This window comes from Haliotis rufescens, unplaced genomic scaffold (assembly GCF_023055435.1).
Source record: "Haliotis rufescens isolate VD_foot unplaced genomic scaffold, xgHalRufe1.0.p SCAF_4, whole genome shotgun sequence".
NCBI lineage: Eukaryota > Metazoa > Mollusca > Gastropoda > Lepetellida > Haliotidae > Haliotis > Haliotis rufescens.
In genome coordinates this window covers 44,080,976-44,107,589 of record NW_025964112.1, presented here as the reverse complement: position 1 = coordinate 44,107,589, position 26,614 = coordinate 44,080,976, and the positions used below count along the sequence as shown (strand labels likewise).

General features: G+C 40.9%; 1 protein-coding gene across 11 annotated transcripts in view; it reads right to left on the bottom strand.

Annotated features, from left to right (window-relative positions):
* The window catches only part of LOC124135912 (protein TANC2-like), a 366,285-nt gene that overhangs the window by 21,484 nt on the left and 318,187 nt on the right, over positions 1 to 26,614 (bottom strand). For 9 of the 11 annotated variants that reach the window (XM_048381828.1, XM_048381827.1, XM_046501588.2 and 6 more), the window contains 6 exons: positions 16,400 to 16,639; positions 11,578 to 11,817; positions 4,117 to 4,290; positions 2,793 to 2,894; positions 2,015 to 2,053; positions 13 to 134 (listed from right to left, as the gene is read on the bottom strand). In XM_048381828.1, coding sequence (XP_048237785.1) covers positions 13 to 134; positions 2,015 to 2,053; positions 2,793 to 2,894; positions 4,117 to 4,290; positions 11,578 to 11,817; positions 16,400 to 16,639 — 917 coding nt within the window. The remainder of the gene's footprint in view (positions 1 to 12; positions 135 to 2,014; positions 2,054 to 2,792; positions 2,895 to 4,116; positions 4,291 to 11,577; positions 11,818 to 16,399; positions 16,640 to 26,614) is intronic. The other 2 variants (XM_046501593.2, XM_046501592.2) reach the window with 2 other exon arrangements.

Below are 26,614 nucleotides of genomic sequence, written 5' to 3'. Positions count from 1 at the left end.
AACACAATTTACCATTTCAATCTCCCTAAAGAGCCACTCTCTCCCGAGGAAGATGGCCGTTCCCTCTGGGTGGGGCACCTCAAACTGCATGGAAGCCAGGTGGAGCTGGGGGGGTCGGATCGGCGTGAACCTCACTGAAACAGCCACATGGACACTTGTGTCACGAGTATATACACAGTGTACGATAATGAGACATATACAGCAGTAACGTGGGGGTGGTTGTACTATTTGGAACAGTATGTCAAGTCATGCCAAAATGTCACGAGAGTGAGTGAGTGAGTATGGTTTTACGCCGCTTTTAGCAATATTCCAGCAATATCATGGCGGGGGACACCAGAAATGGGCTTCACACATTGTACCCATGTCGGGAATCGAACCCGTGTCTTCGGCGTGACGAGCGACCGCTTTAACCACTAGGCTACCCGACCGCCCCAAATGTCACGAGAAAGCCTGGTCTTAGATATTTACCACCGAGCACAGGCATGGTGCTGACAAACCAAGAAAGATCTGGGATTTGAACTCATGTTCGTAGGTTCATGGCACGCCTAATGGAGGCAATTCTGAGGAGGATAAAAGCAGCGCCCCACAACAGACATGAACCATGAGATATAAATTACTAAAATATGATAATTGTTTACCAGTTTAAAAAATTCTTTTATACAAATATATCAAAAGACAAAACAGGTGCTTGTTACCCGGGGATATGGGCAGTGTCATTGAGTAGAGAGAATTAAGAAGAGCAGCAAGTGTACAGTGAGTACGGTTTAATAGTGCCTCTCAGCAATATTCCAGCAAGAACAAGGCAGGGGACATCAGAAGAGGGTTTCAAACATTGTACCCATGTGGGGAATCGAACCTGGGATAGACCATGATGAGCTAAAGCTTTAACCACAAGGCTATTCCAATGCCCCTGAATGAGGCTCCATGTAGTTTAGTCCACTCAGCAGACAAGTCCCTCATCCCAGTAATGAAACACTGAGGTCATGTCTAACACACTGGTTCACAACACACAGAACTACATACTGACTACAGAAACTGCACAGAAAATTGATGGAAACATCTACCAGTACCACTAGGGGAAAGAATCAGAATGATTACATGCAAACAACAATAATGAATTCTTGAAATGAAATAACACAAGACTACTTACAATATATTCTGATATATGGATTGGATTTGCCTTTCAGTGAGTGAGTGAGTGAGTGAGTTTGGCGTAACACTTTGAACAGTATTTCAGTTATATCGCGGCGTGTCAGCTTGATGTGGGAGGGAAGCCTGCAGTAAAGCAGGTCTCAGACGTTTACCACTTCGGTGAAACCCACGAGCACGGTAATGGTGCTGACAAACCTAGAAACATAATCGGGGCGAACCGGGATTCGAAACCACAATCATAGGTTTCTGGCATGCCCAAGGGACGCAACTCTGCACAGCGAATCACGGCGCCTTAGACGTCTGGGCCTGTGATGGTTGTGCTACCCGTATGGTGCTGACAAACCTAGAAACATAATCAGGGCGATCCCGGATTCAAACCCATGATGATAGGTTTCTGGCGTGCCCAAGGGATGCAACTCTGAGAATTGTGGAGCCTTTGATGGTTGTGCTACCCGTAACACCCATTGGCCTTTCACAACTGATGTTGTCAGTATGGAGTCTTGCCATCGATTCACGGGGAGATTGAATGTGCAATTTCATGTAGCTCATAAAATACTGTCATTATTACTCAAGATGAACAGAACCAGACACCAATAAATGTCCAACCCCAGAACCCGTTAATAAACGATTATTTGTTTACCACTGACCCTTAGCGCACTACTACATTTCAATGCCAGAATCAAGACAGCATTCCCACATAGCAGCTTCACAATAATTTACATAATTCTTTGAACAAACAGATGATTTGACCAATCAAATGTGAGCAAAGTGATTCGTAAATACTGCATCCTTCCCAGCTAAACTAATATTGAAAGTAGGTGTAATATACATATATCCACCAATCACAACACTGACAAGGTACCTGGCTTAGGGTATATAGGCTGGCCCAGGGCTAAATCTCCTGAAAGTAATAGGAACATAGGGTAGCTGGATTCACTGAGCATCTAGCAGCATGAGTCAATGACCGGATTCTGAATGAGTGAGTTTTAATGCCACTATGAACAGTACTCCACTTATATCATGGAGTGTCAGGTTACTGTTGGAGTGAGACAGTGAGTCAGGTTTTACGTCGCTTTTTAGCAATATTCCAGGGGTCACCAGAAATGGGCTTCACACATTGTACCCAAGTGGGGACTCAAACCCCAGTCTTCGGGAATACAAGCGAATGCTTTAACCACTAGGCTACCACATCACCCTGCATAATGTAGGAGGAAAGCGGAGTGAGTGAGTGAGTGAGTGAGTGAGTGAGTGAGTGAGTGAGTGAGTGAATGAGTGAGTGAGTGAGTGAGTGAGTGGTGAAATGCATGAGCATGAGTATGGTGCTGACAAACCTCGAATCATAATCAAGGTGAACTGGGATTCAAACCCATGTTCATAGGTTTGCGACATACATAAGGGACACAACTCTGCACAGTAAATAGTGGCACCTTGGGTGACAGGGCCACTTGTGTACCGGACATCCTTCTGAATGCTCATCAGAACGCCTGACCAAACATTTTCACACTATGCAATCAAGACTGGCTGAAATGACGTACTTCCATACAATGTGAACATACTGAGTGTGATTGTTACTGGGGATGCCTAAGAGGACTGGGACCACAGATGTGAGGTTCAGATGTTTAGAAGTCGAAGACACTCACCTTTCCCATCAGTGTGAGACACAGTTGCCCGTGCTGACCTTCGCAGGGAAGACCGGCGCTTGCCGAACAACGGCAACTCTTCTATAGCACCAGGCATTGATGCTGAGAAAGACAAAACATCCCATTCATAACAGCCTTCATAATCATCATCATATCTTAGATTGGTTGGTTTGTTGTTTTACGCCGCACTCAGCAATATTCCAGCTATATGACGGCAATGTGTAAATAATCGAGTCTGGACCAGACAATCCAGTGATTAATATCATGAGCATCGATCCACGCAATTGGGATCGATGACATGCATCAATCAAGTCAGTGAGCCTGACCACCCGATCCCGTTAGTTGCCTTCTACGACAAGCATAGTCGCCTTTTATGGAAAGCATGGGTTGCTGAAGGCCTATTCTACCACGGATCTTCATGGGTCTCATATCTTTCAACACCAAACCAATCATATCTTAGAATGGTGTTGAACGTTGTATGCTACTGTCAGAATTCCCGACGCCAGATTTAGTGAGTTGGGTTTATGACGCTTTGAATGGCATTTGATTACATCACTTTGGTAACTAAGTGACGCACGTCCTTGACATTTTACACTATGGGAAATCCACAACACAGTATGGTGATAACATATCAGATGAATAATGAATACTGGTAATGTTTACATCACTGTATTGAATATATTCATTATATTCCAACAGTACTGAAGACTTAGTGTATAGCCCAATAGTATGAAGTATTCTATTTATAGCCCAACACAACTGAATAATGTTATAATCCCAAAGAAACCATCAGTTTGACTTTTGTCAACAGTATTGATTTACTTGTTTGCAGTCCAACAGTATTGAACTCACTGTATAACAGTATTGAATAATAAAACAGTATTGAATACATTGCATAACAGTATTGAATACATTATTTAACAGTATTGAATCAGTATATATAACAGTATTGAATACATTGTTTGTAGTCCAACAGTATTGAATACATATTATAACAGTATTGCATGCATTGTATAACAGTATTGAATACATTATAAAACAGTATTGGATACATTATATAACAGTATTGAATAATTACATAACAGTACTGTATATATTGCATAACAGAATTGAATACATTGTTTATTGTCCAACAGTATTGAATACATATTATAACAGTATTGAATACATTGCATAACAGTAATGAATACATTATATAACAGTATTGAATACATTGTTTACAGTCCAACAGTATTGTTCAACAGTATTGAATTCATTGTTTACTGTCCAGCAGTATTGAGCATATTGTTTACTGTCCAGCAGTATTGTTTCAAGCATAACTTACTTGTAATAGAGTGGGGTCTCTGCGTAGTGGACAGTGGGCTGGCCGAGTGACCAGTGCTTGTGCTCATTAGTGACGTCATGCTGTCGGAGCTGACATCACGACTACCGCTGCCCTGGAACAGCGGGTTGAACGTCGCCCGCATCCCTGGCATGCCCCGCTCGCTGCCTGACGACACTGAAACAAGAGGTATCCATGACGATATGCAGCATTGTAGACATGCCTAGATACCAGCCAGGGAGTACATGTATGGAGTGTTGAACACATGGAGAATAATCCACCACACACGCTGCTGAGCTGATCTTGAAGTAAAGCTGACAAGTTTTCTAACCATAAATTCAAACATCTAATCCTTCCTGGTTTGCAGAGTTTTTAGAGCTGATCTTGAAGTAAAGCTGACAAGTTTTCTAACCATAAATTCAAACATCTAATCCTTCCTGGTTTGCAGAGTTTTTTAAAAAAAAAAGTAGTTAACAATTCATCAACACAGGGGCACTATGGCCAGACTCATCATCTTGGTGTCAGGATGTCAGTTTACCTCATGAAACAGACAAGAGATGAGGTCGACAAGAGACTCTGATCACAGCAGTAACCCTCTCTCCATACATCAGCACAGGACTAAAAGTCTTACATACTCAAATAACACATTTCTTATTTATGACTTTCACTACATTAGCCTCCACTGAATATCGACTTGTCCTTGAAATTTAAGGTTAGTGCAAACATAACCTTATACTTGGGGGATTGTTCACAGAAACATTATGTTCTAAGTGTTCTTTTCTTTCTACTTTCTGAGATACTGTGTTTTTTCTGTTGTTATGAGAATGAATAATAATAGGGGAAGAAATCTAACTGTTCATGGAGCGAGAGTGTTTTTAAGTGTGTGTGAGTGTGTGTGTGTGTGTGTTTTGTGTGTGTGCTGTGTGTATGTGTGCTGTGTGTATGTGCTGTGTGTATGTGCTTTGTGTGTGTGTGTGCTCTGTGTATGTGTGTGCTGTGTGTATGTGTGTGTATGTGTGCGCGCGTGTGAGCGTGCGTAATAATGCCACACTCAACAATATTCCAGTAATACGACAGCAGCCTCAATAATCAAGTATACACCGGACAATCCAATGATTGACATCATGAGTATCAATCCACATAATTGTCTATTTGGCCACGTCTTACAACCAGTACAGATTCCCGGGGACCTATTCTAACACAGTGTAACACATCAGTAACACCACAATAGGGCCGTCCGCACACAACCTTGGTTTGAAGTTACTGTATCCTATCTCAGTTATTTCATTATTTCAGCTTAAAGTGAAGGGAAAGCCAAATATGTGAACCATCATAGATATTTACCATTTTGAAACCCATAAGCACAAAAATGGTGCCAAGAAACCTAAGGATCATAGTTTATGAGAATCTGGGATTCAAACCCATGACCAACAGATGCTGCCAGTAAAAACCCTATCTACTGGGCCACCTCTGCGCCCTTGGGACACAGAGAAAGGCCTTCACCAATACCACCTGTACCATGTCTATGGAATATCTGCACATTTTTTTTAATCGAAACCATTCTGGATGACAAAATCAGACAAGTCTAGCAACATGTCTTCAGAAGAAGACAAAATTGAAAAGAGAGAATTACACCTTGCAATGAAAGATTTCATACGCCATATATCAGCTTAATAGTATCCTGGTGGGGAATAAAACCCTGGCATTATCGGAGACATGCCAATTATATTAAGAGACATGAGACTACCAAACACTAACAACAGGTGCTTCTTCATTTGCGGTGATCACGTATAAATAAGCCACTATGTGACGGACAAGAAGGAACATTGTGTGTTTTTGTTCTATTCCTGTTTTCCAGATTGACACAAAGTAGGTCTTAATCAATAACAAAAGTTTGCCACAAACAGTAAAAAATTACAGAATTTGCACTAACTTGATATTTTATTGGCTTCAGATCGCAAAGTTAACTTTGATATCCAACATCAAAGACACACTCTACTTTCATGATATCATGTGATACAATTTATTGGATTTTGAAATTATAAATTCCTTTTCAAAATTATTTAATTTAGTTTTCAACATTTAAATCCATTATTAATGAGTAAAAAATGAATGCAATTAGCCAATTGATCAAGTGATGTGGGGATCAATGCCCCTGTAACAATTACAATTACACAGGTCACAGATGCTCAGGACTGGCAAGGATCTGGACCAGGATTCAAACTCTGACCACTAAGGGGGACAACTCTGCAACCACTGGGCGAGTCATGCTCCCAAAAAGGAATCAGAGGAGGTGCCATTAATAACAACATGTTCGTACATGAATGCAACACACAGGGCCTCCAGCAAATCAAACCCAACATTTGACGTGCTCTATTTTGGATGTGTAAGAAAAAAATCATTTCGAAAGATAAATCTACAAAATGGCGCAAGGAACAGCATCATTTAATGTACAGCAACTGATCAATGGCATACATAATATATGGTCTCTGTCAAATACAAACAGAAAAGATATAAGAAAACAAAACAATCCTTCGCCAATATAAGTGAGTCAGTATGGATTAACACTGCTTTTTACAGTATTTCAGTTACGTCACTGGGTGTCCGCTTCATGTAACAACAAGTACCATATTATAACATCTTTAGGCAAGACGGGGCTGGGGATCTAACACTGACCATCGGCCCTCCAGGCAGACACTCTACTGACTAGCCTATGGAGGTGGTCTGACAGAAACTATGTTCATTTTGCATCGTACCAGTATGTTTACACAGACAGGAAATCAGTGGCATGGCCAGTAGGTAAATGTAGCGACATCGATCTAAACCAACCCTTGCGATTACAATGCATATTTCACAAGCTATAAAGAAGACAAGAATTACATGACTTAATAATTAATATAATAATTAGATTTGTCTTGTGTGATCCCCCTGGCAGTCCAAAAATAATCAGCAAATCTGTATGACATCAAGAAACCAATTTCTAAATTGTGAAGCCAACAAATCCAATTTACGCTACACATCTCACAGTATCATCAGTGTCGCGTTAATGGATCGTGACATCAAACGTAACATCAGTCAGGTGGGAACAAAGTTCCTGGGTCATGATGACCTTGCATCACTTCAGGGAATATAACTGCTGGGTCACCTTCACCTTGCGCCAGGCATTATAAGCACCACTGCCAGGTCACATTGACCTTACATCAGGGAAACATAATCACAATTGCAGAGTCACATTGACCTTACATCAGGGAAACATAATCACAACTGCAGAGTCACCTTGACCTTACAGGGAAATATCATCACACGGCTGAGTAACCTTGACCTTACACAAGGGAAATATAATCATAACTTCTCGATCACAGCACCATATCGCCCTCAATTTGGAACTGCAAAGGGCATTTGAACATTAATTTCTCTGCTAACTACCTTAATATTACAGACTTCCACTTTACACCTCAGTGAGTGAGTGGGTATGCAATATTCTAGCAATATCATGAAAAGGGACTCCAGAAATCGGCTTCACATTGTATCAATGTGGTGAATTGAACACGAGCCTTCGGCGTGACAGGCCAACACTTTAACCACTAGGCTACCCCACCGCTGTGTCACGCATACAAAGCTCACTTATTCAGAAATTACAGATAACACTTTCATTTTATTTTTCTCACATCATTATCAATGTTGGTAGATGAAAAAAACAACCTCTCAGAACAATTGCTTGTAATGTGCTTAAAATGGCATTAACAAAAACAGTTTTCAGGAAACAAGAGTTCTCTGCCTCGAAACAATAGCCATAATCTTGTTACGAGCGTCACAATTATGTGAATTATTAATGCACGAGCTGTCATTCATAAATTTCATGATAATAGTTATCACGTTGTATCTTCACACCTCGTTAACTGATAATTAATCGTAATCAACCCCGTACTGATGGGCATTATTGATGGCTCCTGATTGGCTAGACATCTGACCTGCCTCCCCATGTCACACTGCTGATCAGATTACCAGGACGGGAATGAATTATAAATCTGGGTGAAGCTGACTAAAGTAACAACTAGTGTGTGCCGATAGATCTGCAGCATACAACGCGGAAGGATAGGTAATCCATGGTAGCAGTGTTGGAAACAAGCACCTGCACGCAGACCCGTGGCAGGTAGATCTTGTGTCGGGCCTGCAGAGATTTGTATGGGTCCGCAGGGCAGGAGTTAATTTGGGTGTTGATTAGTTTGTCACAATAAACTGCAGTATTTTAAATGAGGACCTGCAGAGTGCATGATTGAGCGAGTTTGGTTTTATGCTGCTTTTAGCAATATTTCAGCAATATCACTGCGTTGGACACCAGAAATGGGCTTCACACATTGTACTCATTATGGGAATCGAAACCGGGACTTCGGCGTGGATCTAGTTTAGATCTGAGTTTAGTCAGGGCCTGCAGCTTCTTGTCTTTGGCAATTTATTTTATTTCAAACACTGTATAGCATGTGCTGGTTCCGAATATAGCCTGTCTCACAATCCCTGAACTACATTATTTCCCTTCCTCCCAGCCTTTACTGTAATGCTAAAATCGGAAAATGAAGCAAGTCTAGATTTTACACAGGTAATCTCTTATCTCACTGAGGCTCCTTTTCAATTTGAATGAAGCTGCTTGTTTCTATCAAAATTATATTTGTTCAGAGCCTAAATGTTCGTCTCGTCCTGAAAACTGTATTCAGTAAGAAGAAATTAATCGAATCTCTTGAACCTACTTCCAGAATGAATAGATTTGAGTGTTTTCTCAGATTTGAACCATGCTTGGGTTGATATATAATTTCTCCAACACATTGCATAATGGCCTATAGTTGCATCAGTTTTCCAAATGCACATTCAGAACGGTACAGTGAATTCTTGGCTCGGAATCAACTGCAACAACAACCGACGTGATGATAATGGTTTAACAACTGGTACCAGTTGTCTCACTGATACATGCATGCTACCATAGCTTTCACAAATGCATTCTGGGAAATAGATTGAAAATGTTCTCCAGACAAAGCTATTGAACAGTGATTATGGAGGGCCCAAACTGGTGCAGATCGCAGGCAGTTTGAGGTTTGATGAAACCTACAAGAAAAAGAACTGATAGACCAATGATCATCACAGGGCAGATCTAGGATTTGGATCTCAGTCTGTGGGTCTTGTCATGGTTCAACTCAGTGCACGGAATCGTTGTGCCTACATACGCTGCTAGTCTGAAAGGAGCCAATCCGTGAAGATCCGGGTTAGAATAGGTCTTCAGCAACCCATGCTTGCTGTAAAAGGTGACCATGCTTGCGGTTTGAGGCAACTAACAGAATCAGGTGGTCAGGCTTGCTGACTTGATTGATGCATGTTATTGTATCCCAATTGCGAGGATCGATGCTCATGATGTCAATCACTGGATTGTCTGGTCCAGACACGATTATCTACAGACCACCGTCACATAGCTAGAATGTTGCTGAGTGAAGAGTTAAACAACAAACAAACAAACAAACAAAAGGAGAGTTAAATGTGATGAAATTAATTCTAGGCTACCATGCACTGTTTCCAGGCCAAGAGTAAGACCATGTTAATATGAATTGGACAATTCCAATTCCAGTTTATCAATAGATTACATCCATTTGCAAATGAATTCTATTGAATAACCCCTGAAAACAACAATAGTTTGTAACCTACATCCACAAGAAAAACAACAGTTGAGACATACAAGCATATTTCTTGCCCAGGAATCTTTCAGGAATCTTTGAGGCATGCATGTACATGTGACCACAGGAAGAGGTACCCTAGCCTTGCTCCAAGTCTGTACTCAATGTTAGGGCCATGGATGTATAGTAATTCTATCCTTATAATAGGCAACTCTAAAAGCGTGGACAGTATTTTTTTATAGGGTCAACCTGTTCTTATTATGTATATTCTTTAGGAATGATGTTTTAAACCAATAATCATTGCCAAAGACACTTGTGCAAGTCTTTTGGTACCCTTCTGGAGAAGTGTCTGTTTGACAAGAAGAGGCTAAAGGCTTCATGTTTTCTGCTAAAGTCTACAAATGACATGATCCCTGTCATCTCCTGCCAAGCAACAACCAAAGGCCAAAGGGTGACCAGTTCCTGTCTGGGATACACCAACTCAACAGTTAACACTAATCACATTCTATGTTGAAACCACTGCCCTTGGGGACAGGTAGTGTCTGTTGCTGTATGACATCAACAATTAGCAAGTTCCGTTTTTGAAGGACCAATCCCATCATCCTTATCACCAACTTCCAGGCATACGACCTTGGTCAAGAGGTCACCAATTACTGGCTGTCTGGTATGGTAGCTGTGACACTTTTAACTGATCGCCCTCCTTGCCCAAAACATTGACCCAAGGGAGCAGGCTATGTCGGGACTGATGGCTTCGATCCTGCGGCTGCATCTCATTGGCAGTCTAGTAAATCTTTTATTTCTTATTGGTGTTTTCGCAGACAAGTCCAGCTATTTTGATGAAACTTGTCTCATGGGCAACATCCTCCCATTACAGAGATTGTGGGGATGGAGACCTCCAGCTATGTGATGAATATGGAGGAGTCCACAGCGTCCGGCTCTCTACAGTTAGGCACTTGGTCTGATATCGAACCATGTTGAAAGCCGTTTATGTCTTAGCGAGTTCAATGAAAGCAACACAAGTGATCCATGACAGTACCCTAACTATGGACCACTGTGAAATCATATTTGAGACTGAGATTTTTGACACTTTTGGAAGAGCCTGTTCTCTGTACCAGTACTTCTTTCAAATGTTGCTTATCATCCAAAACCAGAGACATAGGGCAATTTGCAAGCCACAAATCACTTAGAGTAATCAAATTAATCACTCACCTCAGGGTCTGCAACAGCAAGCGATTGGCTGTTTGCAAAGCACCCCAAGCTTGTGTGAACATCTTGGTGTAACGTTTTTGCAAGGAAAAAGGTAGATACTACTTAACTCGACAGTCGGCAATATTCTGCTACTTCTCAGTTACCATTCATCATATGGTCTGGATCAGGCAAACCAGTGGTTGATAGCATGGGAGCCATCAACGACATTGGGGTACGATGACACACAATTATAGAGCCCCCATGAAGGATTGGTCGTAAGCAACCTGTCGTCAACTTGTCTTAAGAGGCGATTAAGCTTTTTGTAAGAGGCGATTAACGGGATCGGGTGGTCAGGATCACTGACATGGTTGATGCATGTCATCGTATTCCAATTACGTAGATCAATGCTCATGATGTCAATCACTGGATTGTCTGGTCCAGACTCGATTAATCATAGACCACTGTCATATAGCTAGAATATTGCTGCTGAGTGCGACGTTAAACAAACAAACAAACACAAGCAGCTCCTGGACAAACATGGAGTGCTGGGGATCTATTCTGGTCTGAAATCCAGGGTGGTTTGCAAAGAGTTGTACATTTGGTTCTGTTGATAACATACCTGTTAATGTGGACATCGGACTGGTGTCGGATAGCCCCTTCTCAGGAGTCGTCTCGCTGCTGCCCAGCGACGACACACTTGTAAATGTTTCTTCCGTCTGATTGGCCATCTGCTGCATGGGTGATGGTGACAACTTGTCGCTGCTGTTGCCGATGCGGTCACCTAGCAACAGACCCAGTCTCATCATGAGATCATTTTGAGCGACATCTGGTGGTGGTGGTGGTGGACTGTCATTTCCCCCTGAAATCATGGTATTGAGCACATGTACAATTGGTGGGTGGGTGGAAGTCAAAAGGGCCAGTGTTTGAAATGAAAAAAACTTGCCAGATGGCAATAAGGACCCACAGACTTTAGAAGCTGCAAGGCCATACCTAGTCTGTCTTTACAGACCCTGACACAAATATATATCAAATACAGCCCATGCAAGTCTATAATGTTTGGCAAGCCTAGATTACTGCAGTATCTGAAAATGAAGAGAGTCACTGGGCTCCCTTTTATTATATTTTTATTAAGATAACTGAACAACTGTTTTTTCTGTACGATATGTTCATTTCAGAGACTAGATGTTAGTCTAGGCCATACCAAACGCTTCAGGCCCTTATTTAAAAAGAATTGCACCTTATTGTGACTAATAAATTGACACATAAATCTACTATGGGCCATAAGGACCCATACAAATTTGAAACAACGGGCCTGACACAAGATCTACCTGTCTCAGGCCAACAGGTAGGCGCTTATTCAAACACTGAATAGGACTGACTAATACCCTGCTACCTGTCTTCTGAGTGAGTGAGTATGGTTTTACGCCGCTTTTAGCAATATTCCAGCAATATCACGGCGGGGGACACCAGAAATGGGCTTCACACATTGTACCCGTGTCGGGAATCGAACCCAGGTCTTCAGCGTGACGAGTGAACGCTTTAACCACTAGGCTACCCGACCGCCCCTCTGAGTGAGTGGGTGAGTGAGTTTAATGCCACGTTCAACTATATCCAACACTTATATCAAAGTGAACGAAAGCCTGACATGATTCAGGTCTTAAGTTTTTACTACTTTGGTGAAATGTACAAACACTTATAAGGTGCTTAAAAACCAAGGTAATAATCAATGCAAGTCTGGGATTCAAATCCAAGATCATATGATCCTGGCATGACCAAGGGAGGTAACTCCGCACAGCCTTAAACAACTGTGTCATCCTTTCTGAGACAAGAGAAAATCTATACCCAAATTCTAGTTTTATTTCAGACCAAGGTAAATCCCTAGAGATAAAGATATACATAATATACTAGAATGTGTTTTTACTCAAAAGCATATGTCTCCCCCTCCATTTTTTTAATACACTAATTCAAGTTGTAACTGTAAATGTGTTTGCAAATCCAAAAAAAACGTAATATCAGATTATAGCCTGGAAAGATAATTAAAAAACTGAAAAAATAAAAAATATGGTAAGGCAATAGATGAGGTAATTGCACATGTATAGTTAAATGCAAACATATTCATTAGTTTTAGAGTTATGGCTCGGAAACGAAGCTTTGAGTTGTTTGAGATTATGACCAAATTGTTTCCATGGAAACATGACAAAATAAAATTTTAGAAACATAGCAAAAGGCACCATTGAAGCTGATGACCAATGCATATGTGCAGCTTCATGGAAAAATGTTGAACGATTTAATGTTGAAGTTATGTCCCAGAAATGAACCCTATCCTAAGTCAAAATTGTTTCTATGGAAAAAAAAAATTTTGAAAATTTTTGAAATAGCAAAAGGCACCAGTAACGCTGATGAGCAACGTATATATGGCAAGTTTCGTTGAAAAACATTGCACGGTTTTCGAGTTATGGTTCGGAATAGGAAGAGAATGCTGACACAAACGCCAAAAACAAAATGCCTCCCCTCTCTTTAACTGGAGGCAGACATAATGAAGTAGACAAGATGAATAGTTTCAGTCCTAGCAAAGGTTTCACTTTGAAACACACACGGATCGTCCAGACAATTAGCAGTTCAATACAATTGATGAGTTAGATATCATAGCTTCATTTGGCATTTAATATCAACTGGTAGTCTCCGCAGACATTACCCTATTACCCATAAGGGTAGACTGATTGTGTGCAATATCTTTCCTATATTTGCACATACATTTCAGCAATTCTCAATGGTGAAAGGCATAAAATGTCACATTGTTTCACTGTGGAGAAGAATATATGTCATCTACCTTTCATGACATCACAAATTGATTACATTCGGTCACAACAGACTGTGAAGTTTTTCTGCAGAGTTGACATTTCCTACTTTTTCCCCCTTCATTTTCTCTCTTAAAATGGCAAGAGTAATATATAGAACAACCTACTCGAAACCTGGAATAATGGATCATCTGTCCCTGGTGAATGAATGCTGTAAGTCCCTCACCAATGGGGTGGGTGAGTGAATATGGTTTTACGCCGCTTTTAGCAATATTCCAGGAATATCACGGCGGGGGACACCAGAAATGGGCTTCACACATTGTACCCATGTCGGGAATCGAACCCAGGTCTTCAGCGTGACAAGAAACGCTTTAACCACTAGGCTACCCCCTCCCCCCACCACCACCACCAGTGGTTCAGGATTACCACTCTTAATTCACTCGGGGCAGATAATCTGTAACATCCCGTCGCTCGTTGGTTATCCTCTAATTATCCCCCTACCAGACAAGCATCAACTCAGCAGTCCTCTCCCTACGGGACCTGCCATTTTTCTTCTGGGAGGTGGTGGTTAGGATTTTCATTTGAAACAATTGATTTACTTCATCATGTTCCTAACACATGCTATTTTCTTAATTGACTAAGAGAACGTGGGTTTTGGAACATCCATAATTAAAGAAGAATCCATGGTTTCATCTGGCAGTTAGTCATCCTAATTTTTTCAAATTATTTTTTGCAATTATTTCCAGGAAAAAATTCACGCCTCCAGCTAACATGTATTGTTTGTCTAGGCAAGTTTTCATACCTAGGATTAGGGGGGTATGAAGGAAGTTGTCCTACATACAGGGTAGAAGATCTCACATTTTTTCCACCTGTATTACTTGTGATTTTTCTAGGTTTGTCAGCGCTGTACACATGCCTATGCTTCACCAAAGTCGTAAAGGTCTGAGACCTGCATCTTTGCAGGCTTTCTCCCACATTAAGCTGACACGCCCCGATATAACAGGAACACTGTTCAAAGCGGCGTTAAACCCAACTCACTCACTCACTACAAAGAAAATCATACACATCCACATACAGAGAATCATTTACTGAAACATAAACCTCAATTATAGAATTGCAATAAAAAAAAAAACACAACACAAAGCTCAACAAGCCAGCATCACGTCCATCATTCAAGACAGCATGTGGGCGTCAAACTTACACAATAAATTGTCCCACACCCTCAACCACATACATTAAACCTTGAACTATCATAAATGCCACCAGAAGCCCATCAGCAAAGAACTGTCTTGATATATGGTGTGTATGAACCCTATCTGAGGACACTGACTACTCCTGTTCTAGACCCCTGGCCAACCAAGTTTGTGCCCATCACTTCAAATTGCCCAAGAAGTAATTCATCACACCACCAAATTGCTGAAGAGGCATTTTTTTTATCAGTGAATATGGCAAACGAGACTCAAAGGACTAATCTCCTTTCTTATTATCGATCAATAGAACAAAACACAAGGTAAAGGGCAATAACAGAATATTGCTTTCCGGGCCATGGAAATCATAATGTTTGTCTTAAAGCTAATCTAACTTTTTGCTTTGAACTGGATTTATATTTTCTTCAGACATGTTCATTGTCCAGTATCAAAGTGGTTACTACTAAAAAAAAGCCTTAAGTGTTAATTTAACAAACTTGATTTTTGTAAAAAAATAATAATTACTGACCATATCTAAATTCCTACAGGTTGCTATGACTTTTGGGTCAGACAAATTTCACCTAATTCAAGTAACCATGGTTATATAGTCCCTTATCTTCAAGTTCAGCCAAAGGCTTTCTTTGAAATGTCAGATATTACAAAACACCATTGTTTGCTCCAGGCTCCAAGTCATTCATAATTTCTTGGCGACCTCTAGCGAGGTCGGCAAAAGCTCTTATCAAAGTTGTTTTTCTGTTTGCAAATATTAGAATTAGGGTTCCCATTGCCTGTAGTTTGTAAAATGTCATGTAATAGACAGCCATTTCAATCAATCAGAAAAAGTGAAGTTAAAAAAGCAGCCGCCACTTACACAGTGAATTTGAAACAAACAGACAAAACTTTTTCAAAAGGACTTCCTAACTTTTTAAATTTGGTTTGACTTTAAACTTGTATAAATTTACAAATCTGCCGACTCCCAAAAACTGAAATGTAATACCTTTTTTTAAAATTAAAAGCAGTGGGTTTTTTATTCCACTGACCAGAAATAGATAAAATGTTAAAAAACAACAAACCATTTACTGTTGTATACATGAATATTTAGAATTTAAACCTGTTGAAAATTTATCTTTAAAACACAACAAATAATGACGAGTCATTAGAAGAAATCAAAAATAATATTTCTCCCGACCTACAGACCATCATTTTTTTGTATTTTTTTTTGTAATCCTCATCATGAAGAAACAGTTCTTTTAACAGAAGCATTTTTGTCTGGTGCCTTAATACGGTTTCACTTAATCCAAGATTCAATGAAAGATTTCCTCTGTCAACATGCCAACATAAGCTTGGGCATAAAAATAATTAACTGATGAACATATCAATGGTTAAAGTTTCAAAGGTAAATAGACCCTTGATCCGATCCTGCTGTCCTGTTATATTGAGCAACATGTATATTCACCATTTAATTCCACCAAAGTGTCATCGTGATCATAGTCCGCAATGTTATCAAGATCCGTTGCCACGGCAACGCTGACACTGCTCATGTCCGGTGATCCCAAGGCAGAGTCGCTGCTGTAGTTCTGTTCAGATGAGGGGTATTTCCTTGGTGGACGAGGCAACATGGGCGACGTTGGGGATGCAAGTGGCTTAAACAGCCGAGGCTTGGCTGGCACTGGAGGCTGTGCCAGTTTGGGAGAACCTGCAACAAGAGCGACTGAGTGAGTGAGGGAGTTAATATCTAATGCCACATCGACAATATTTCAACCATATAGTAATGAGAACAATCATATGTACATAAATAGTATGCACAACAAACAGTGAGTCCAGTTTTATGCAGAATCTCATGTTTGATACCAATAAGGGAATCGAACTTGGACCTTTAGCCTGGCAAGCAAACCATTAACCACTAGGCTATCCCATGGGGCTTGCATAAGATGCAAAAACATTGACCTGTCAAATCAAAGTCGCAAGTAACTACTTTATATTAAAGCTAGCTGGGATATCGTGAAATCGTTAAATTTGGGACATTTCTAAAGCTTCTCATCAGTACAAGCTTTAAAACTGACAAACAGGAAATTTAAAAAAGAAAATGGAGAAGATGGTTCCATCCTGATCTGATCAATATCAGTCCAGAATATTGCAGTAATGCCTCGTAAATAGGTAATAAATAAATAATATAAAAAAGAGTCATGCCTTGGATACATAAACTGATGGATAATATATGGATCTATTTAAGTAAAGAACATGAAATATACTCCAGCAAGCTTACAAATGAATGAGTTCTTGGGACCATACTGAGGATGTCCCATACAGAGGATGTCCCATACAGAGGATGTCCCATACAGAGGATGTCCCATACTGAGGATGTCCCATACAGAGGATGTCCCATACAGAGGATGTCCCATACTGAGCATGTCCCATACAGAGAATGTCCCATACAGAGGATGTCCCATACAGAGCCTAAACAAGTTGTACTTTTTAAGACTTGTTCAGAGAACTAACAGAAACCATATTTCACCAGTCCTCAAGAGTTTGTAGCTAGTTCTTCCTGAAAGAGACAAACCTTTCATACGTTCACAGTTTTATTCAGTTCCAATGTGTAGCAAAATTGAAGCATTGAGAACTGGTTCAGAATTAGAGCCCTAATGCTACTAGTCAATGAGGACTACCGTCATTGGACTTTTGCTGTCCTCAGCACAACTGAGTAGTCTTGGGCTAGTGGTCTAGGGTGAACTTGGAAGTCTGACGTATCCTCCAAGGCCTGTAGCAGCCTGTGTGTAGAATGTACTGAACCACACAACATTCAACCCAAATCTGACACAGCCAAGAAACAAAGCCTCACCCGGACCTGTTACTTTTTCCCCCCCATCTTTTATATCAAACACATTTCCACTTTGCGCCTTCAAAACTGGATCTATTCCATCTAAATTTACCTTTCTAAACATGTCCCTTGATTTAAGAATGTCAAGTGACATCAAGTGTTTGATCGACAATCCTGCCACAAAAAAAAAGAAAACAGCCTGAATCGATACGATGTGCCACCATCTGTCAAGTGTTTAAGACGTTTGTAAGAGTTCCGCAACAAAGCCCATGGCAATTCCAGTTCTTTTGAAGACTAACACCCTTCGGAGGAACAAAGAAAATTCATCAGAAAATAAGAAGCTTGAATCCAATGATAAATGAAGCCTCAATTAAAGGGTTTAACACTCTTGGAAACCAGGATACAAAAATACTCAGAACAAATAATAAAATCTTGCCCCATTTAATGCCTATACATGCATCATTTCCTGAACACCACCAGGGGAATAACGAGATGTGCTGGTTCAAATTGATTGGTTACCCTCTGCTTAAACCATTTCAACCAATGTTCCATACACTGTAACAGTGTGATTTCATGCATGCCAGTTTGTTTTAGTGGCTGCCTAAAAAACCAAAGCCAAGTCCAACATCTAATCCTTGTCTGCAGACACAGGTTAGATATGGTCTCCAGCAACCCATGCTTGTCTCCCCCGTGAAGATCTGGGTTAGAAATGGTCTTCAGCAACCCATGCTTGTCTCCCCCGTGAAGATCTGGGTTAGAAATGGTCTTCAGCAACCCATGCTTGTCTCCCCCGTGAAGATCTGGGTTAGAATTTGTCTTCAGCAACCCATGCTTGTAGTAGGAGGCAACTTAAGGGATCGGGTGGTAAAGCTCTCTGACATGGTTGATGCATGTTGTCATATCCCAACTGCGTAGCTAAATGCTCATGATGTCAAACAAATTGGATTGTCTGGTCAAGAATTGATTATTTACAGACAGCCGTCATATCGCCAGTTAAAAAAATATACCAACAAACATTGTCTGTACATCCAACAATTATGTTGAGAAGAGACTCTTTAGCAATTAGGGGTGGTTGGGTAGCCTAGTGGTTAAAGCGTTCGCTCATCACGCCGAAGACCCAGGTTCGATTCCCGACATAGGTACAATGTCTGAAGCCCATTTCTGATGTCCCCCGCCGTGACATTGCTGGCCTATTGCCAAAAGTGGCATAAACCCATACTCACTCACTTCAGTGAGTAGGTTTCAGGTTGATTAAAAATATCAGAGCTTATGAATGATGTGAATACTTCCTGAACAAGTGACCAAGATGAAAACTAGAACAGTGTTCGTAAGTACTAGAACACCAGAAGCCGCTACTTCACCACCATTTCCTCAGTGACCCAGAAATCCCCACACACCACTTCCAGTCTGAAGAAATTACTTCCAGTTAACACGTGTAAAGGGTCAGGCATCACAAAGATAGGTCCAGTCAGTGAAGAGTAAGTGAGTGAGTGAGTGAGTGAGTGAGTGAGTGAGTGAGTGAGTGAGTGAGTGAGTGAGTGAGTGAGTGAGTGAGTGAGTGAGTGAGTGAGTGAGTGAGTGAGTGAGTGAGTATGGTTTTACGCTGCTTAATCCAGCAACACTGGGGACACCAGAAACGGACTTCACACATTGTACCCATGTGGAGAATCAAACATGGGCCTTCAGTGTGACGAGCAAACGCTTTAAACCACAAGGCTACCGTCATTGTTCCTGAATGAAATTGTCCCACATTGATGTTCTGGGGCCAATGGCTGCTCCAACCAACAGAGACAGGGAGATCCTGCTGAGAAGCATCGATCTTTCAATATCAGTCACACTGACACATCAAAAGACATATTTGGGTCTGATTCTCCTTTCATTTTGAAAAGAATCATTTAGGGTAAATTTAAAAATGAGTACAAATACTACCAGAGGGTTCCAAATCCACTTTCGCTGAACATATTGGACCATTATACACTTGACTAATGAGACTGATTTGGTCAAGATGACTGGTCATGGGCTGGTCAAACAAATCTTGGAGAAAACCTATAACTCAATAACCTCCAGCTGAAGTTTCCCCGACAGTCAGGGCTTGGTAATTAACCTCTGAAATGTTCACATACAAACTTAGGGCTACATAGCCAGGAAACCGGTGCTAGCATCTTACAAGTGGTCCAGCCTCGCAAGGAAAGTGTTGATGGGATTTCTACTACTGTTTAGGTAGTTGAATAGTGAGTGATGCAGCGATGTGTTAGGATTATTACAATATGAGAGAGAGAGAGAGAGAGAGAGATAGAGAGAGAGAGAGAGAAAGATAGAGAAAGAGAGCGAGAGAGAGAGAGAGAGAGAGAGAGAGAGTCTAGCCTTCGTCAGTCTGGAAAGCCTGCTGGCGACTAAATCAAAGGACACTATGTCTCCATGACTTGTTAATCAGGAAATGTGGAATGGTAGGATCCAGATTATTGGCTTCCACTGGGTATCCCAGCATGTGGGGTGAGTTTGGTTTAACATCAAACTGAGTGAGTGGTTTGGGTTTTACACAGCTGTTAGACATGTGCCAGCACCACCACAGCTGGGAAACATCACACCAGGGCTTCAGACAGCGTACCCATGTCGGGAGTCAAACCCAGGCCTTCGGCAAGACAAGCAAACGCACACACCACCAGGCTTCTCCAGCACCCAATAACATCAAAGTGAAGTAATGGGGACACGGTTCACATAACCACCATCTTGGATTCCAACCCAAGACCAGTGGATCTAGACATGTCTAACAGAAACTTCTCTTCAATATTTATCCATCTACATTACATAAATTCTTCTCGAAGCCGATGCAAATGAAATATGCTATAAACAGTCAATAAGATTAAACTTATCCATGACGGTCGATTACAAACTTTGGAGCACATCTATCAAGGCGATTCAAACTTAGGAAGGGAGTAGAATAAGGGACCATTCCATGTTTCACTTTTTCTTTCCTAAGCCATGACTTTTTTCACTTAATCCCCAAAGACACCATTGATCGGTTTCCAATGATAGAGATTGTGACACCCTGCCTGCACAGTCTGGCACTGACAAGGTGCATTAGCTCCCATAGCTACAATGTTGCAAATTGGATTCCCGAATAAACAGTAATACTGAGAATAGGGATCTGTGCTCTTGAGAAAATGGATTTGGTTTAATTTCTTCAAATGCTGAAATGGATCTGATATTATCAATACTTTTTCTGTCACTGTTGCCATCTGAAACGCAGGCATCATTTTTTTTCTAATTTCAGCTCTGTTTGACATTTGAGTATTTGTGATAAAATCGTGACATTTCACGAACTATGCCATTAATAGGTTTAGCGTGATTTATTTCAGTCAACAAATAAATAAAAAGTAATTGCACGTATATCATGGCTTCATATTAGTCTGGTAGTTTTATATGCAAAGATGTGGTAAGTATCTTGTATGATATACAGTGTACAGGCCCATAATGAATTGCAGGAGATTCAGCCCATGCTGACACAGCGATGGGCGGTCACCAAAATGTATCCGAACTATTGGGAATGGGGGCATGAAAAAAAATTAGCTCTATTTTTTCAACAAAATCCCTCCCCCCTCCCCGTACCAATGGCCAGTCAAGACTTTTTTTCTGATTGCTGGTTGAGTGTTAAAAGCCATTGGTGGTTTGTTGCACAATGTCACGAATAAGAATGATGGTTTGGAGGGCCAGGGCTGTATAGACTTTAAATGAGTGAGTGAGTGAGTGAGTGAGTGAGTGACTGACTGAGTTGGGTTTAACGCCGATTTTAACAGTATTCACAGTGTGTCAGCTTAATGTGGGAGGAAAGCTCAAAGTGATGCAGGTCTGATACCTTTACCACTTCGGTGAAACCCAGGGGCACGGGTATGATGCTGACAAACCTAAAAACATAATTGGGGCAAACTGGGATTCGAACCCACAATCATAGGTTTCTTCTCTGCACAGCAAATCGTGACGACTGGGCCACCTGTGCCCCCATAGAATTGAAGAATGACATCACATAACATAGAGTAAGTCATGCCACTGTGTTTTTCAACAAAGTGGGGTATTAATTCCCAGTAAATTGGCAGTAAAGTAAATAATTAGTTCCAGATATTGGACAGAAGAGATGATATCCCAGATTGGTCCAATCACTATAGAACCATTGTGGAACCACACCAGGCAATCCCCGCATCTCACCATTAATGTTTGCATGTTTCCAACTGCAATCAAGTTGGCGCCAATTAACTCTTCCCACTTCCCTTTAATCTGTGGTTAACAACACCCCTGTTACAGAGAGATTCTCAGGAGAACGGTTTAATGAATTTTCCATTATGAAGAGCTGCCCAGTTAAACTGCAGGTGACACTGGCTTCAAGAATCACAAGGTGCCAAGTTCACATCAAGGATCTGCTCTCAACAGCTGTGTTTGGACAAATAAAGAAACGTTTCTCATCGCCATGCGGATCATTTTAAACCTTGTGGGTCAATATTTTCTCCTAACCCACTTTCAATTCCGAATTCAGTCATTCCTAATTTTCTGCATTGTAGATTTGAGTCTTCAATTAGAGTTATCTTTCCTTTACTGTGTGTAAACTGTAAAGTACTTTCAACACTTTCCTTTTTTGCACTAAACACCCTTATTTCAGTGTCATCTTTCATTCACTGTTTGAAATCCAGACCATATACACAAAAATGGTAAAAAGAGCACCAAAAAAAAGAAGTAAGCCAGTCACCTTGCCATTTTCACAATCTTGAATTGATGACAAACGTTTTTGGCGGTGTACATGGCCTTACTCTCTGGACATAATGTAAAATATCACAAACCCAAATATTTCTTACAAATGATTTTTTACAATTTCCCTAATTCATATTGAATTCTTTGGAATGTGTCCATGGTGGGACAATATTAGGCACTTGCCTCGAGCAAAAATCAGCACAGTGTCAAAGGTTTCCTGGGGAGTGGTTGGAATATTGATACATAGAGATGTTTTCCTGGCATCAGGGCATAACATCACAAATAATACTCCATCAGCCCCAAGCAGGGTAACAACAAGTACCATCTTTTAACGCCTTAGGTATGACGCGGCCGGGGATCGAACCACCCACCTTCTGCCTTCTGTGCAGACATCCTAACAAAGAATGTCTAAATATCACAACATAACTCACAGAAAAAGTAAGAACACATCAGAAATTGCATGACACTCACAAGAAACCAGTGGCAGTTTAAAAGCGTAGGACAACAAATGTGAATCTAGATGTACGTGTGGCGGGCCAGCTATAACACAGGTTGATGGTGGAGCGGGAGCTGATATTGATCAACATGCACGTATATCCCACAGCAAGAAACAAATGATTGTTTAGCATGAAAACATCTCCATCCTAAGACAGAGGGATTAAGTATCCCCATGAGAGTCTGACACGTTAACCCTTCCACACCAGGAGGCTGTTAAGTGTGTTGGGGGGGGGGGGGTTATGACCTTTACATAATGCGAGTGAGCGATTATGGTTTTACGCCGCATTTAGCATTATTCCAGCAATATCACAGCGGGGGACACCAGAAATGGGTTTCACACATTGTACCCATGTCGGGAATCGAACCCGGGTCTTCAACGTGATGAGCGAACGCTTTAACCACTAGGCTACCCGACCGCCCCTCTACATTATGCGACTGTACATTTAAAAAGCATGATGGAGATGATATGAAAAAAATTAATCATTTATGGAATCTATTCTGGTATTGTGACAAAGTAAGTTTAGAAGTTGAGCTGTGATAAATGTTTACTTATTAATGATGTTCCTGGCAGTTTAGATAGCTTTCACCATTAATCTGGCATTAATTCCTCACCAGCGTCTTCAAGCCATCAATGTAAATGTCAGTATTGTCATTGTGTTGTAGGTCGGTGCTTCATGACGGTACTTTCAGGCAACCCATTTTCATTTTATGTTACGCCATAAAAAGATCATATCAATAAAACATAAAAATAGCACATCATCAGAATACATAACACACATGGCAGGGAAAGGGTTAAACATCAATGAAATTAACACCTTATTCAAACCCAAACCAATTAACAGCAAGTCTAGATTGCCTCAGCTCTGAAATAAAGCATTGTTCTGGGCTCCGTTTGGATCATATTTTTTATAGTGTAGATATACAATTTTAAATAACATTATTATATTTCTGGGTCTAAATGTTTGTCTAGGCTGACCCCAAAGCATGCATCATCGGTAGACGGAACATTTGGTCAGTGAAAGGGTTAATCAAGGCTGACACCAGCAGGACATGGATCTCGCAGCCTGGGGACCTGTTCTACTGGGCAGAGAGGAAGTGGCAAGTGGACACAAATAGATGGCCAAATAATCACCCCAGTCTGATCAGACTTTTTCTTATCGACACCTACAGGCACAACATGGAAATGATAATAAACACAGCCACAGAAATCAGACTGTGATGGCCAGTATGATCCATATCACAAGGCGATACAGGTCATATCCCAGGGGTTGAGCGATTGGGCTGGGATGGAAGAGGATATATGGGTGTTTTCGACCACGCAGGTTGATATAGCTATTATCTTGCTGACTTTTATATGACATTTGTTGATCTATTGATGGTCTGTGATTGGTACCGACTATGTGGTTAGTAACTAGATTATATATGGCAAAAGCTATTACTGTTGATGGTAATAGCGGATATCCAGCGCAACTACCTGAAATGAATTCAGTGGAGAATATTGGTGAATATTATCTACAGTTTGAATGCAGACTGTAATACCAATGCCATTAGTTGATCATAAATGACAGTCTGGTTTTGTTTCAATGCTGGTCATAAATATTCATGTCAGGCAAAAAAATGGGGTGAACTGGGAACGTTCCCATTTTTCTCTTCACAAACCAAGTGTTCTGCACATACAATGCCATATTTTCCAAACAGGAAATATGTGAAGGTCATTTGGTCAGCACTTTAACACATGTTGGATGGAGCACAGTGAAATCCTACATGCATAGTTGTCAGGAAGTGTATCCCGAACACAAGGATGACTGACTGACTGACAGCCACCACAGCTGCCAGCATCGGAACCAGCTGAACAACCCAGTTAACACCTGACCAACGAAGGCCGGTGCTACCGGCTCACCAACCAGTTAACAGCTGACAGACCAGGGTCAAATTAGTGTAATTCACTGTTTTCCACTCAGATGTAATTCACAGGTGATTGGTTGGTGGTTTGTTGTTTAACGCCGCACTCAGCAATATTCCAGCTATATGACGGCGGTCTGTAAATAATCGAGTCTGGACCAGACAATCCAGTGATTGATATCATGAGCATCGATCCACGCAATGAGGATCGATGACATACTCCGGAATCTTCACGGGTCAATTCACAGGTGAGACAGATCAAGGGTAATAACAGGTGAGACAGACAAAGGGTAATAACATAGTGTGACTTTGTTTGAAATATGTTCACCCAGCAGTGAATGGGTACCCGGTAGGATGAGATGGTAATATGACTTCAACCTTCTAGCACCTCATAGGCAGCTTGGGTTGTTTTTTCTCCAGGTTGTCGTTGCACAAAACAACCTTAGCGCCACGATGATCTGAAGTCTATGTTAAGGTATGGAAGTTATGATCACCTTAGCGCTAAGATCGCTTTGTACAATGGCATCCAGGGAGCTGAGAAAGAACATTGAGTGCACACTGATCCACTGACCGGGGTAATAATGATGTTAGCTCATTGAGCATGCTTCAACAGATGGACTATAGCACATTACAATCAACCAAGTAATCGAGTCTGACATATCATCAGATCCATTAGGTCACCTCATAGGACAAACATAGATTGCTGCGGACCAATTCTAACCCTGGAAACACCACAGCATCTCCATAGTAACAAACACAGCATTCCTGTAGCAAAGCTTATCAATGAATGAAACACATGGGCTGAATGGATGAAGAAAGACCAATTCACAAAAGCATCCATTTCTCAAAGCTATTTATGACTAACAAGGTTAAAACTCCATTCACCTCAAGTAACACACGTATAGTGTACTGCCTGTTCTTTCCATACATTGTAAGCACAGTTGGTGAATCACAGTTTGTGAAGCACAATTTGTGAAGCACAGTTGGTGAAGCACAATTGGTACAAGCTTCTCATGCAAAAATATCAAAAAAATCCCACTAAAGACAACAATGCAGGTCTAGATTTCTTCAGTTTCTACAAATAAAAAGATTGCCTATGCTCCTTTCCATTACACTCTAAAATAAAATTTAACACAAAAAAAGTTAAACTATTTTTATTCAGAAGCTGTACATGAGCCTATGTTGGTACCTATAGACCATGTTGGGGCTATCCATCAACCCAGACAGGTGCTTGGACTTCACTCAGACCTGGCCCCCAAATCATCCACTGTAAACAAAGCTGCTAATGGTTCCTCCTTGGTAATAGGTTGGATCTGTTAGGAAATTCCGGAGCCCATAATAGCTGTACACTATTTAGTGTTGCGTGCATGCTCCTGAAACACTACTGTGGAACCAGAGGTGTGATGTCTTCAAAGAATGCAACAGTCTCTTTCAGGAATGGATGGCACAGGAAAAGAGCATTTTGAAAGAATCTGGCAACAACCCTTCTTAAAGAGGAGAATTAAATCTACACCTATCTTTGATCTTAAACTCTCAAAAACATTCCTGTTTCGGATTACAAGGCTTCCAAAATAAGGGTTGGCAGCTAATTATATAGGGAGGAGGTTTTAGATTTGATCTTAAAGTTTTAACCACTTTAACTTTTTATCAAAATTGAGCATGATTATAGGGTGAGATATATCTGCTCATCAGCAATATGGCCTATTGAACTGA